This window comes from Silurus aristotelis (genome assembly GCF_946808225.1).
Source record: "Silurus aristotelis genome assembly, chromosome: 5".
Taxonomy (NCBI): Eukaryota; Metazoa; Chordata; class Actinopteri; order Siluriformes; family Siluridae; genus Silurus; species Silurus aristotelis.
The window spans coordinates 21811704-21825803 of NC_139578.1; the positions used below are offsets into that span (position 1 = coordinate 21811704).

The 14100-nt window shown below is 36.1% G+C and overlaps 2 protein-coding genes and 1 long non-coding RNA gene across 3 annotated transcripts; 2 read left to right on the forward strand and 1 right to left on the reverse strand.

Annotated features, from left to right (window-relative positions):
* Positions 1-251: 251 nt before the first annotated feature.
* On the reverse strand, positions 252-4101 carry LOC310726696 (uncharacterized protein). Its single transcript, XM_083542454.1, has 3 exons — positions 3962-4101; positions 1425-2945; positions 252-1290 (listed from the first exon to the last, which is right to left on the reverse strand). Exon 2 carries the CDS (start codon positions 2886-2888, stop codon positions 2277-2279), a length of 612 nt encoding a protein of 203 aa, XP_083398580.1. The 5' UTR covers positions 2889-2945; positions 3962-4101; the 3' UTR covers positions 252-1290; positions 1425-2276.
* A 2365-nt stretch (positions 4102-6466) lies between these two features.
* On the forward strand, positions 6467-8355 carry LOC310726212 (RING finger protein 227). Its single transcript, XM_083541567.1, has 2 exons — positions 6467-7134; positions 7875-8355. The coding sequence occupies exons 1-2, from the start codon at positions 6717-6719 to the stop codon at positions 7931-7933; spliced, it is 477 nt and encodes a 158-aa protein (XP_083397693.1). The 5' UTR covers positions 6467-6716; the 3' UTR covers positions 7934-8355.
* A 2576-nt stretch (positions 8356-10931) lies between these two features.
* LOC310726237 lies at positions 10932-12394 on the forward strand. The gene is made up of 2 exons (XR_014533665.1): positions 10932-10967; positions 11003-12394. It is a non-coding gene; the product is annotated as an uncharacterized lncRNA (long non-coding RNA).
* Positions 12395-14100: the final 1706 nt, after the last annotated feature.

A 14100-nucleotide genomic window follows, 5' to 3' on the forward strand; every position in this document is an offset into this window, starting at 1 on the left:
AAAAGTTATATTTACTTTGGTAAGTCTTATTTAAGGCAGGAAAAAGTGAACAGGGTGAAATTCTAAAGGCAGATTATAGAGTGGAACAGTTGGGAATCAGTGAAGCGAGTTCATACTGTATGTGTTCGTTATTACCAGTAAAAAATACAGAAATAAAGAAACACAAACACAACATTGCTAGGATGGAGAAAATAATAAATAATATAATAACACCAGGAAAACCTATATGTGAAATAAAAGTTACGCCTATATGACATTCAGATAAATCACTTTATTCTTTCATTAATATAACATTTACTTTTGACCATATTTTAGCGTATTATTCTAGCCAGTCAACATCTGTAAAACTTTTGTTAACATCTGTAAAACCTTTATCAAATTTAATTTTTTCATTTTAAAGCATGGATAAGAGAATGTTTAATTCAATGTAAAAAATACACAAAACAAAAAGGTTATTTCAGGTCAAATGTGTTTTATTGGTTTTTTGTGAGTTTATGAGCAAAACTTATAACTGGACCCTCTGTAGACTGTGGCTAATGGATTCATCTGTCTAAATCAACAAGGGGAAAAAAACCCTGTGTCCTACTCAAATATATTTGGCATAATTAACAGAAATTGTAATATCTAACAGTACATAAACAAATCACTATCTGTCTAGTTGTGTTTGAGTTCTTTTACTGTTATATCATTCCAATTTGTTTCTATTCTGTTGAAATCAGTCGTGAGTATACAGTAGATGTGGTCAAAAGGATGAATCATAGTAGCAGCAATCACCTTTCCACCCCACCTGCCAACCCAATTTACCACACATCCTTTCATCCTGCACAATGTATGTCAATGATTCAGATATAAATCATGTTTATAATTGACTTTTGATAGTGTTACCAGATCAAATCACTTCAGTTTCACCGAATCAATTCAGTGTTAAGAACATAAAGCCAACACCATACTTTCATTAAGCACCAAGAGACAAAGCAGATACTCTGCAAATGCAGCATGTCCTATTTATAATTAGTTGCCATTCCAGCATGTTTTGCGCCTTCATTGCAAATCATTGTCCTAACATCTAGACTCAACTCCCACACAGACATAATTGCAGTGGGATTAACAAAGTTCTTTGATGACTTTAATAAAATTATAAAACATTTTCAACTGAAACTGTAATAATCAAAAATTACTTCAAATTTAATAATAGTTAAAATTACTTAAAAAATAAAACAAAATTTTGGAAAGAAACCAAGAACCATTTACTACCAATAATGAGTATTTGCTAACAATAAGCCAGACAATCTATAATTAAGATATCTATTTACTTGATGAAAAAAAATCCTAATCTAAAAAATTCCTTAATTCACTACACTTAAAACAAATTTTTTTCTATCACATACTTTTGGAAAAAATTAGTCCCGGTAGGGCAAAAACACAGCAATGAAATGGTTCATTATCAAGCCCTTGACAAGTTAAACTGGGTTTTGAGGTTAAGCACTAATGGTACCATTTAGGATTAATGAACACTGAGCTATAGTAAATATGTTACAATTAGACCTTAGTTGTGCTGCACTACCTTATCCAGTGCACACTCAAAAAAAAAGGATATTATTTAATTTGGTGACTCTTCAACGGTTCTAAGTCATATCCTATACCATGCCTCACGGAAGTCCATTTAGTAAATAACAATCATTGGTCATCCACAAAACATCAAAGAACCGTGTATATTTCTATAATATCCACAAGAGGGCGCCATGCGATCCTTAATAAACTCTCACTTAGGACTGGGCATGCCTACAATTTAGGGATTTCTCAGATTTTCAATCTGAGAAGAAGATTGAAATTAATTTAAATTTATAATCCATATGTCTGATTCATATCAGTTTATTAGGAAAGATGATACAATGCAGACTGGGAATACGAGTATGGATTTCACATTGATTTTCCAGTTTATTCAGATATTTTGAAATCCATTACACACTATTTGAATTCAGATCATTTGGCATTGAATTCAAGGCTACAAAAGAGAAAGTAGTAATTAGTGGTTCTAGTTTATGCAAATTTTAAACATATTAAAACACACAGAGAGAGAGAGAGCGAGAGAGAGAGAGAGAGAGAGAGAGAGAGAGAGAGAGAGAGAGAGAGAGAGAGAGAGAGAGAGAGAATACCATGCAGTGCAGTAAATTTTCAGGTTTCCTAAATTTCATCTGATTTATATTGTTAATTCTGTGTTAAATTAAATATAATAGATTTATTCCTTTTCCTTTTTTCCAATGTAGTTCTGGCTTTCAGTTGTGGAACAAATTAGGGCCAAACAACACTCCTACCACGCAAGCGAGGACAAAAAGCATCCAGAATATTACAACCAGCATCTGGACACACATCAGGTTTTTTCTCCTCCTCAACCCCTCCACTGTACCTGATATGGACTCAGGTGTGCTTGAGCCCTCACCCATTTGCTCCACTCGTAGGCTGACTGTGGGTAAAATAATAAATCGAGCATCCCGTGACTCCAGAGACAGGATCACCCTCTGAGTGACAGTAGCCAGCCGGGTGGAGACTGACACAGGCAGGCGAAAAGTCACAGGAGGTAGCTGGGCAAGGATACGGGAATTGCATGGGAGGGAGTGTGCATCGCCACTTTCTAGTGGGGTGGAGTGGCGGCACAGAGGACAGGAAATGGAAGGAGGGCTGTTGGGATCAGGTGGGTGGAGAGGTGACAGCTGGATATTATGAAGGCATTCTGTGCAGAAGACATGAAGGCATTCCAGCATGCGTGGGAGTTTGCGATCTTGATCATATTCCTGATAGCACACGGGGCATTCCACCTCTGGAGAGTCCCCACTGCCAGAGATTTCCTCCTTGGTAGATGTTGTAACTGGTACCGGGGCCACTGACATGGAAATGGACTGGAGATGGGACTTCTGAGATTTAAATTTATAGTGTGATTTGGGAATCTGAAAAGAACACTGTTTGTTAGACGTAGAAGTAAAGTTTTTTTTTAATAAAAACATTTATATAGTTGTGTAAAAATCTCAGAGTTTGGAAAGTTTCACAAATGTGTGGTTTATCATTATCCTTCTGAAACATTCTTAATGAAAAACAGGAAACAATCATTAACTGCAGACTAAATTCAAACCTTCGCACTGTTCCCAGTCTAAAATTAGTTTTAATGCCAAACAAGAATGTTGGAAACATGTTCCTCAAAAACATTGCAAAAATACTGTGCTGACTTGATCTAACAAGATTACAAAGGGTTTCAAAACTGCAACCACAAACTGCCCTTCTCTTACTTCCTGTTGTTGAAAAAAATTAGACACAGCAGTCTAATGAAAATGGTAAGAATTAGAAACTCTGTGCGCCTTAATAAGTAGTGTGTGTGCGCGCATTAAAAAGATGAATATTTATAGATACGTATACGGATATATTAGGACTGGTACTGACTGAACACATTACACAAGCGTACATTATATTCTCAAGAGTACTGTTAGTTGTTGCATGTTGTCTGTTTCTGTTTTAGACTGATAATTCCAAACCACAATTCACACTGGTTCATCCAGAGCAACCATTGCTCAAGGGGAGAGCTACTAGGACTACATGTCCTTATGGAGTACATGGGACTGATAAAGCTTGCAAATGTCCTCAACAGCAGTTTCTCATGTCAAAATGTACACGTTAACCAGTTGATCAATATTGTTAAAAAAAACTGTAAAACATTTCTTTGCATCTTCCTCCCACAAATGTATACGCTGACAATAAAACAGCTTCTACTACAATCACTTCTTTTGGGATTAATAATTTGTAGCAGTGTTCAGGAAGGGATTAAGAAAAAAAAACAAAGAATCGATACATTGTGGAGTTTATTGAATACATTTATTGAATAAAGTCTAGAATCTAAGTTTGAATCTAAGTTGATGAGGTGATAATAAAGACAGCTGATTACATTTTATTTTGTGAATGAGATGAAATTTACCTTTTCATAGAATTACTGGTCCTATTTTTCTGTTGAAGCCTTGTGGGTCTTCTTGCATTTGCGGATGATGTCCATTATTACAAATGATGTTAAATGGAAGGAAATTATACACGGTATTCAGTATCACTTCTTTCAAGTCTCATGCTTTTATGAGCACATGTATGTTTGGAAGAGGTTTAGGCTCCCTCTTTCTCTCTTTCTCTCTCTCTTTCTCTCTCTCTCTCTCTTTAATTCTCTTGTGCCCTATCAAGGGGGTCAGTTTCCCTGACATTTATTACCTAGAGATGGTTTGGTTTCTAGGACAGGGAGCAGTAATGATTTTGATGACTCATTTCATCTCCTATGGTTTATATATATTTCTCATCATTATTTAACAAGCTTGCAATTTAAATTGCTATTCTACATGGAACCTATTTGTATCTCTTATATACAGTTTATTTGACTGTTTTTCAGGAAACTAGAAAAAGAATTACACTAACGAAAACAGGACATTTACTGTGTAATCATTATAAAAAAAACAGTTAATGAATTCATGTATTTTTCTACTAGGTTGGTTAGTCTTTTAGCTGCCAAAAAAAATAGGTCATGTTTTAGTGATGGGAACAACATAGATGGACATTAAACTTTTGACCATTAATGAATCAGGTTCAGATTATCCATATTTCACTCCGTGCTTTTTTGTCTTTTTTTTGTGGATCAAGTGAGAGTATACAAAACATGATATATCTTCCCCTCAAATTAAAATAGCCTTTCATTTCTAAGAACCTGTGCTAACAAGTTCAGTAGGCGATTACACATTAACAGGCGTGCAATATATTTTAAGTCATTAAAAACTAAATTTAGAAATTAGTTGCACAAAATAGAAAAAGAATCTTTTGTTTTAAAATAATGGTATTCTCAAAATAAAGTGATATTCTCAATTTTTATAGAAATTTAAGCAGAGAAGCTCTTTAGCTTTAAAGACTATTGTAAAAACAGTTTACTTCAATGGGCTTTTTCCCCCCACTTTCACTTCCTGAAGCATGAGGTCATAGATATTTCAGACAAAAGACTGTCTGGATTACCAACAGCACAGTAAAAGCCCAGCCAGTTTGATCCAGATATTACTGTAAAGTATACACCCACAAGTGGGAGTGAGAAAGAAAAACAGAGGCAGGTAAATTTTGGGAAGTCAGCATGGTGTAATGAGACATTTTTTGTTACAGAGCTTTGATCTGAAGATTTGAGTTGTGACATGAGCACGCAGCAATGGGTTTCCTGTAAACTTGCAGCAAACTAAAGGGCCTCATTAAACTACAGGTGTCATATTACCATCATGAAAATCTCCCTGTAAAATGAATTGTAATGGTGAGTAATTCACAGCGCAATCACATTATAAGTGTGTGATCAGTGGTTAAAGTTTTGAACTTTTGATTTTAAGGTCATGAGCTCAAATCCCAGCACCACCAACTTGCTACTCCTAAAAAGCCATAGATGTAGAATTATATACTTTATATAATATATACGTATACTTAATTTTATACATTATTTATAAAGGATGTGGACAGGCCTGAGCCTTATCATAACACTGCTGTTTGGACAGTCTAATAATATTTCTTTTTGAATGCACGTCTAAGATTTAAGAAGCTGTATTGTGTAATGTAATCCACATACCCATAATGTTCCCCCGAAAAGCAAAAAAATTTTCGGTGTTTTTATAAGTAGAAGATATTCCTGATCCAAATTAAGCAGTGTTTAGATATCGAACAGATCAATTATGGTATTAGCGACCACATTTCATTTTTATGAAATTTGGAAACTAGCTTAAGAATGTCCTTAATGCAACTAAACATAAAAAGAGCTTGTAGCAATTTTGTTTATGACTAAACATAACTGTAGAAATATGACCTCTTCAAAGTTGCTTTGGAAAGTGTACAGGTCATATTTGGAGCTTATCTCTAACTACTCTCTCACAGAGTGACAGAAAACTGAGACGTGTGTGGTGACAATAAAACATGACTCATATACTGTCTGGTTCATTTCATAATAAATGATTGTTTATACTACTGAATAGTAGCAAATAATTTATATAATTTATTTTGACTATAGCATATCAGATGTAGTACTGGGACTTAAAAAAAAATTGGTCCCCTAGTCTAGTGGTTAAGATGCAGCGCTCCCACCGCTGCGACCCGGGTTCGATTCCCGGTCAGGGAACCATCCCCAGCCACTCTTAGTGCCGGTCCCAAGCCCGGATAAATTGGGGAGGGTTGCGTTAGGAAGGGCATCCAGCGTAAAACATGTGCCAAATCAAACGTGCGGAGGATCCGCTGTGGCGACCCCTAACGGGAGAAGCCGAAAAGAAAGTTTTTTTTTTTTTAATTAAAAAACTTAAAAAACTTTAGATGTCCACATAGAAGTATAGGTCCCAGTTAGGCAGGGGTCTATTTAATTTTTTTTATATTTCATTTTTATATGTGTAAACGTGTAAATCCGGATTCAGCTAAAGTTATTACAGATGTTCAAGCTTCTGGCCATTTCTAACGTGCCTCACAAGGCGTCGAAGCCCGAGAGATTGTGACGTCACAATGCTTCGCCGTGTTTATGCTTGCGTTGCTAGTTGACTTTTCTTCCCTTTTCAGGGGGTTGTACAACACTTCCGCCCACACATGCACGTTGTGTTTGTGTTTGTCAGCCCTATAAAAAGTCTCCGTCTCCATCAGATCGCTTCAGTCCCCGAGGCTTTTTCTCACCCACACGTTAATAAGGAGACACCATGCTGTCCGAGCTCGAGTGTGGAATCTGTTACCGGTTTTTCGACACCGGCCGCCGCTGTCCTCGCCAGCTGGGCTGTAAACACCGCTTCTGCGAAAGTTGCTTAGTAACGCTGGTGGGGTGCGGAAGCGAAGACCCCCAGTCCGGATCGCAGATAATCTGCGCCTTCTGCCGGCACGCCACTCACGTGGACGCAGAAAAAGCGATAGACAGTCTCCCAGTGGACGAGGGCATTTTAGATCGCCTGAAGCAAGAAGGTGTCCTGGAGGAAAGCACCAGCGAAGGGGAGGATGATGAAGAGACAAAAACCGAGACAACCAGCCTGGATAAAGAGGACCATCCACCCCGGACGCGGAGAGGGAAAATGTGGAGGTCTATCAAACGTTTTTATAAGAAAGTGAAAAGTCCTAATCAAGGAGGTGAGTTGAGTTTCGGTCCAAGTCTTTTTCTTATAGTGAACCGACTCTCGCCTTACATTCCTAAAGGTGTTGATTTTTATACGCGTGACGTAATTACATGACCCCGCCTCCACAAAACTTCCCCTTAACGCACAGGTTCCTAAACCTGCTCCTGGAGTACTCACTGTTCTGCACATTATATTATTTTCCTTGCTTTAACACACCACAAATGAGTGTAAAAGACTGTAGAAAGAACATTACTTATAATCTTACACTCCAGTACTAATGTTAGTTCTCACTCTTCAGTGTTCTGTATTGTTTAAAGATTTATAATCACACTCTTGATGTCACCCAAATGAGGATGGGTTCCCCTTTTGAGTCTGGTTTCTCTCAAGGTTTCTTCCTCATAACATCTAAGGGAGTTTTTCCTTGCCACAGTCGCCACGGCTGCTCATCAGGGATAAAAACACCCCATACACCTTCACTGTTAATTTCTGTAAAGCTGCTTTGAGACAATGTCTGTTGTGAAAAGCGCTATAGAAATAAACTTGACTTGACTTGACTTGACTTGACTTGACTTGACACTTCAGCCCCAGGGCTAGGAACCATTGTCTTTACTAATCGTAACTGGAAATGGTAGCCCAGTGGTTAAAACATTGCAAATCTGAGTGAAACGTCAAGATGTTTATTTATAAATGAATTTACAATCATTTAAACTCAAGAATTTTTTTGACTCATTGTGTGTTTTTTTTTTTCCTCAGACTGTATTACTAATGATGAAATGATGGATCTGGCACTGATGGCTTGCTACATAATGTAAAGACGTCATGCTGATGAACTTGCCCTGTTGAATGCAGACCAGAGAAGGTTTGGTGCATCATTCCTTTCATAGCCACCTGAACATCCTGGACTCTTCTCACCTGGATGCATGGAAAGAAGGAAAATAGACATGTGCAGAAAGGACTTATTCTATTAGAACTGCTTTGCATTGCACATTTAATGTGTTAAATGTTTTAATACTGTGAAAAAAGCACCTGTTTTTTTGGCTATATGTTTGAATGTATGTGTTTTTTTACACTCTGATTCAAATGCCAAGTAACTTATAAAAAACATTAATACTGATTAGTGTTAACTTAAGAATTTGGTGGTATATTCCTAATATATGTAATCATCTGTATTTATTATGCTGTTGTAATTCATTTTCTATTGTTTTATTTTTAATTAAAACATTTTTTTCTTGTATTTGTAATTCATTTTTATTTGTTATTCAGCCACATACAATCCTTTAAATTGTTCTGGTAAAAGAACAATGAGACATAATTCTGTCCCAGTTTGATGTTAATCACAGTCAGATTACATTAAAGATTTCGTCAACACAGTCATATTCGTGTTATCGATGGCACTAAAGAAGAAGTCGTTTATTAAATTCACATTTAAAAAGTGGTTTATCTTTTTCCCAATTAAGAAATGACCCAAATTAGAAGCCTTTCATAATCTGGTCCTAGACCCAAGTAAATCTAAAATCAACATGACCTTATGAGAATTGTTTTTATAATTTTATTAACATCTAACTGAGAGCATTCTGATTAAAAAGTATAGTCATTGTAGGGCAAAAAATGTACAGTCTTTGCCATGAAGTTCATTGCCATGATCTTGTGAAATCTTGCTAAGTAAAGAACATCCAGTAACAATCACGTAGAAACATGTTTTTCCTAAAAGTAAAAAAACCCAACAACAAATGTTTATACAGAACCTTTAATTGGGGTACAATCGATATTGGACTCAAAAAAAGGGCCTTTCGTTTTCATTCCTTTTTCCAGTTGCAGTCTGCGATCTGAATAATCTTTTGTCAACATTTGAAAATGAAAGGTGGCACTTGGACATTGTTTAAGCAAGTTTTGTTTTTTTAGCTCGTGGATTCCAAACAAAATGAAAATGCTCATGAATACATCTGTGTAAAATTATTACTGAGAATAAATATGTGACTATGTTTTTTCTTAATCTGTGTCTGAAAGTGGTTTATGTGAATTTAATTCATGTAAATCTTAATTATTTGGCTGTATATTAACTAAAGCAAGCATTAACTTCCTTTAAAGTGATTTTACAAAGAATGAGAACCTGTATTCAGTAAATAGTTTTAACAAGCTCAGTATATTCCACAACACAGCAGAGATAAACATGTGTATTGATACGGATTAAGAGTTTGATTATGTAAATATTAGATTAACCTCTCTATTATCAGCCAGAAGCATCATTTACATAAAAAACTGGAAAATCCTACAGTGGAACATCTTTTATTCATCATGCTGGCCCCATTCCTAATCTGTCAATACTGATGGCATGTTTTAAGAAAAGCTCTGTTGCTAAATTTGTGTCTACAAATAGCACTAGAGTTTCCATTCGGAATAAAACGTTCTTTTGCGTAGACACATTCTCAGGAAATTCCTGCCTTCAGGAATTTCCCCAAATGGACATGCATTAAACTTTGTTGAATCTTAGTTTCAAGCAGTATGATGTCTTAAACAAGCTTAAACCCGTTTAGCGGTTTGTTTGTTAGGTATAATTATATACACCATAAAGAGTATATAAATGACAGTGGCCACACAAAGGATTCAATACCATTATTTCAGAACCACTACAAGTGTCGTGTTACTCCCAATGCTGCATTGGCTCACAAACTTTGATTTAACAATAGCTGATTTTTCTAAAAGTATTGTATATAAATAAGGAAGGTTCTTAAGGGTATAACTATCAACTTATCGTCTGTGTAAGTGGTCCTCTTTAAGAATAGCAGCAATTGCGTAAAATTAATTAATGTAAAATCTGTAAAGTTTACATTAAAAGATAAGGTTAAAGGTTAGATTAAATACTTTAAGGGTTATATCTATCTATACAATAAGTATTGGTATTAAGAACATTAATAAATGTGACATTTACCCCTAGATCTGCTATGGTTAACGTGCTATTACCGAAGTGGAAGTGGTTAGTGCTATTACTGAAGTGGAAACATCTCAGAGAAATAAAAAAACCAAAACAAAACAACAACTGAGAAATAAAGTGGGGACCACGAAACTTGTAGTGAGTGTGATGGGGGAAAAAAAAAATCAATTCTCTGTTGTGTCACTCACTACAAACTTTCTCTGGAGACAACATTAGATGAAGAAATGTCCATCAGGAGCTTCATGAAAAGGGTTTCCATGGCCAAGCCGCTGCACACAAGCCTAAGATGCCAAATGTCAGCTGGATGAAAATAAAGCAAAGCACTGGATTCTGTAAAGTGGATACGTTTTCTCTGGGGTGATGAATTATACTTCACTATTAGCCAATCTCCCTGATAAATCTAGGTTTATTGGATGTCAGCAGGATGCCACCTACTGGAATGAATAATGCTATAAGTCAGGGTTCAGTACAGAATGCAGGATACAGTTTAGACATTGTTTTTGTTCTAATATGATAGCACTTAATAATAGAAAAAGAAGAAATGTGCAGATGAATATGTCAAATGTCAGCACAATTGCCATTGGGAAAAGTAAAAAAATCCAAATGATCTCTCATTCAGTCACAATTCAGTCAAAGGAAAGGGCAGGTGATCCAAAAAAAGAAACACAAATCAATTTTTGCTTGGACAAATAGATTTTCTTAAAATTGCTGTAATTATATTATATGATCAATTATTTAAATGATTTAATATAAAGCATAAAGGTTTATGATTCTTGATATACTTTACTTTCTTTTTTAAGAATTAAAGGTTTAGAAAAACATTGAAACATGGGCTCATAAATAGTTTTGCTTCTAATTGCCCCTGAATCCGTCTTCAGTTGAATTCTGAGCATAAATGCTGAATGTAATCCAGTGTATAACTGTATGAAGATTTATATCTACATGTGAGCTGACCTTTAATGCTTCATAAAAGTTGTACCTTTTAGTGAGTAGAAAAGAAACGCTCAACTGTTTAACCAGTTATTTTAGTAAAGGCATAGATTATGTAGGTGTATGAAGAGAACAGGCACGTTTTAATCGCACTCCTGATTGTGTAATTTTCCTGCTCATACTCGACCTTATTGCATTCGTATTGTGAAGAGCGCTGGTTTTATCGAGTTCGGTATTCGTAATACAGCCACTAGATGGCGCGTGTGTGCCGACTATGGATTAAATGTTCCCCGGAGGTCTTTGGGTTCATTTTTGTTTTTCGTCAGTACTATGGGCCTGTTGTACCTCAGCCTATAAAAAGCCTAGATGGATATGTAAGGAAAAAAAATCAATACGAACCAATTCAGACACGTGTCATAGCATAATTTTTGTAACTGTTCCTTATTGTACAAGTGCTATGCACATATTCATTACTTATATGCATAATAGACCGCCAATAAAAAAAAAAAAAAACAGCTTACAGTGGTTTTACAAGCTGGTGAACAGATCAAAAATGTTGATTGCGTGTTTATCATTAATAAGTAGTTAAAAGAATGTCCATCAGGCTTGAATGAAAGCTGCCCTGTTCCCATTCATCCGTGTGACCCTATACTCCTCTTTTCCAGTAAGTAAGCCTCTTCAGAAATCCCCTTCTCTACACCCAGTGCTCCGTTGTGCTGTAGCTCAGCGTGAGGCCGAGGCGAAGGGGGGAAACGGGTTTGGGGGTGTTTCTGTCAATCATGACTACATACATTGTACACTGGATTACTGCCCCTCCCCCATAAACGCCTGCAAACTGGGAGCATTCCACCTACTTAAGAAGTTTTGTGTCCTCTCAATGAAAAGCTCATGGATCTGCAGAGTTGAGAATGGCGACGTGACATTCTGGGAAAGAAAAATTGTCTGAATGGTGGCATTTTGTGCAGTAAAAAGCAAAAAAAAAAAAACTTAGTGAAAAAGGGCTCGTTGCGTATTTGCCTTCAGTGTGTGTAGGAACATGTCCATGTTGTCGTTTTCCCACCCCTCCTTCTATTCTTTGGTATGCTCATGCTCTCTCATTCTTTCACACACACACACACACACACACACACACACACACACACACACACACACACACACACACACACACACACACACAACAGCAGGAAGAATCTACACCATGTGCCTGTAGGTTCTCAGGCAGCTCTAGGGAAAAACACTAGAGGCCCCATAGGCAAGGTTTACCCCTCCCACCACCATGCTCTCCCCTACACACACACACTCACACACACACACACACACACACACACACACACACACACACACACACACACACACACACACACACACACACACACACACACACACACACACACACACACACACAAACACTGATTTAAGAGCAAAACCTGAAATGACTCTGTCTACATTCACTTTCTGTCTGTGACCCTTTAGAACCTGATACCACCCTTAATACAGCTGAAAAGTCCCACTATTAGCTTTAAAAAAGTTATTTTAAAGAAAATTATACATGAATAAGGCAATTAGAGAATGCATGTATTAGTTATTATTGACATGCAATAAGGAAAGGTGGAATCTTACCAACTGGCAAACATGGACTATCAGTCTGACCATGCAGCTTTGGCCAGTCTTTAGGCAGCAGGTAGCAGGGAACCCACATGACATGAAACGTTTCTATGCATTGCATATGTAAAGAGGGGGAAATGAGCTAAAGTGCACTAAATAACAGATACTGAAATGCATTAGTACCAGATAGGGTGCTATTCTCTATTCGTCTGCTGTTATTGATTGTCCTGCTGAAACTTTTTTTTTAGCTTGTGGTATAAATGAATTGAAAGCAGGTAGAATTTGGATAGAAAACATAAAATCATAAAATCTCATCAGAAATGCAGGCTGCCAAGTCATCTATAAAGCTATAAAAAGGAAGCTGAATTTGACGTCTCTTAAATACAGACAAATCTACGTTCTGGGTACTTTCCAGCTCATGCACATATACAGGCAAGCTAATACGCAGTAACCTTCCTGTATGCCTAAGCCAAAAGGGAAGCAATAAAGCAGGAAGATTTCCTGAAGTACAGCTAGTCCTAAGAGTATGCTGTTGTGTGGCTGGAATTGATGGCTATGATTTTTTTTTTTATGATTCATAACAACAGCATTAAAGTAAAAAAAAAAGAATATTAATGAAAATTCTATAGCCACAGCATGGCTGAGGACTGTATCGTTTTGTTTCACCTTTCCCCTTTATGCCTGTGGATAAAATAAAAAAGCAGTAATGGTAGTACAGACAGCTAAGAACGAATGGAGGAAAAAAGTGTTTTTTCTAAGTGCTAAAGTCACTATGAAAAGTGCAGATTTCTTTTGTTACAAAAAGGCTCTAACCCACAAGAGTAAAATTTTAACCCTTAAACACTTGTGTAATCATTTTGTGGTTGTTGATTGGAATACAGTACAGTATTTATATAGAAAAGATTATAGATACAGCAGAATTTCATACATTCATTAAAAAAAATAAACATATTATAAAAACAATAAGCATTGATAATGCTATTTAATGAATCATGCAACTATTATATTTATCATACATTTAACTTATAAATGTATGGCACGATTTTTGTTTAACCTTTAATAAAAAAAAAACCCTCTATAGTGTAAATAAAATGTGTGTGTATAATTTAAACAGTATCTACATCTATTAAACATCATAAACCGATTTTGTTTCAGATTTCTTTCAGCAAAAAATTCTAGTTTTAACCCCAAAAATAAGTACCCTCATATCTGATGTAACGGATGATGAGCTGTTTTGTATATCTAGCCAGTTTTTATCATCTTAATATTAGCATACAAGCTTGTTTGTAACATCAGAGTTATTATTAAGTATTATTTAAACTTCTGGGCTTCGTTGGGTAAAATGCACACTAATTATCATTGGTGAGTAAGGTCAGACCTTTTCATTTACTTTGACTTTTAACTTTGACTTTGTGAGTCAGGCGCTTGAGAACATTATTAGCAAAATCTCCACTTCAAGTTTGTTCATGTTCAATGGATGAGACCAATATTGCTCTCAATAAATGTTGCTAG

What these genes read in the sequence shown, in the direction of transcription:
- LOC310726696 (XM_083542454.1), bottom strand. Translation starts at nt 2,888, where the DNA reads ATGTCAGTGGCCCCGGTACCAGTTACAACATCTACCAAGGAGGAAATC.
- LOC310726212 (XM_083541567.1), top strand. Translation starts at nt 6,717, where the DNA reads ATGCTGTCCGAGCTCGAGTGTGGAATCTGTTACCGGTTTTTCGACACC. An exon ending in GAAAAGTCCTAATCAAGGAG is followed by an intron (nt 7,135 to 7,874) that starts GTGAGTTGAGTT and finishes TTTTTTCCTCAG; the next exon opens with ACTGTATTACTAATGATGAA.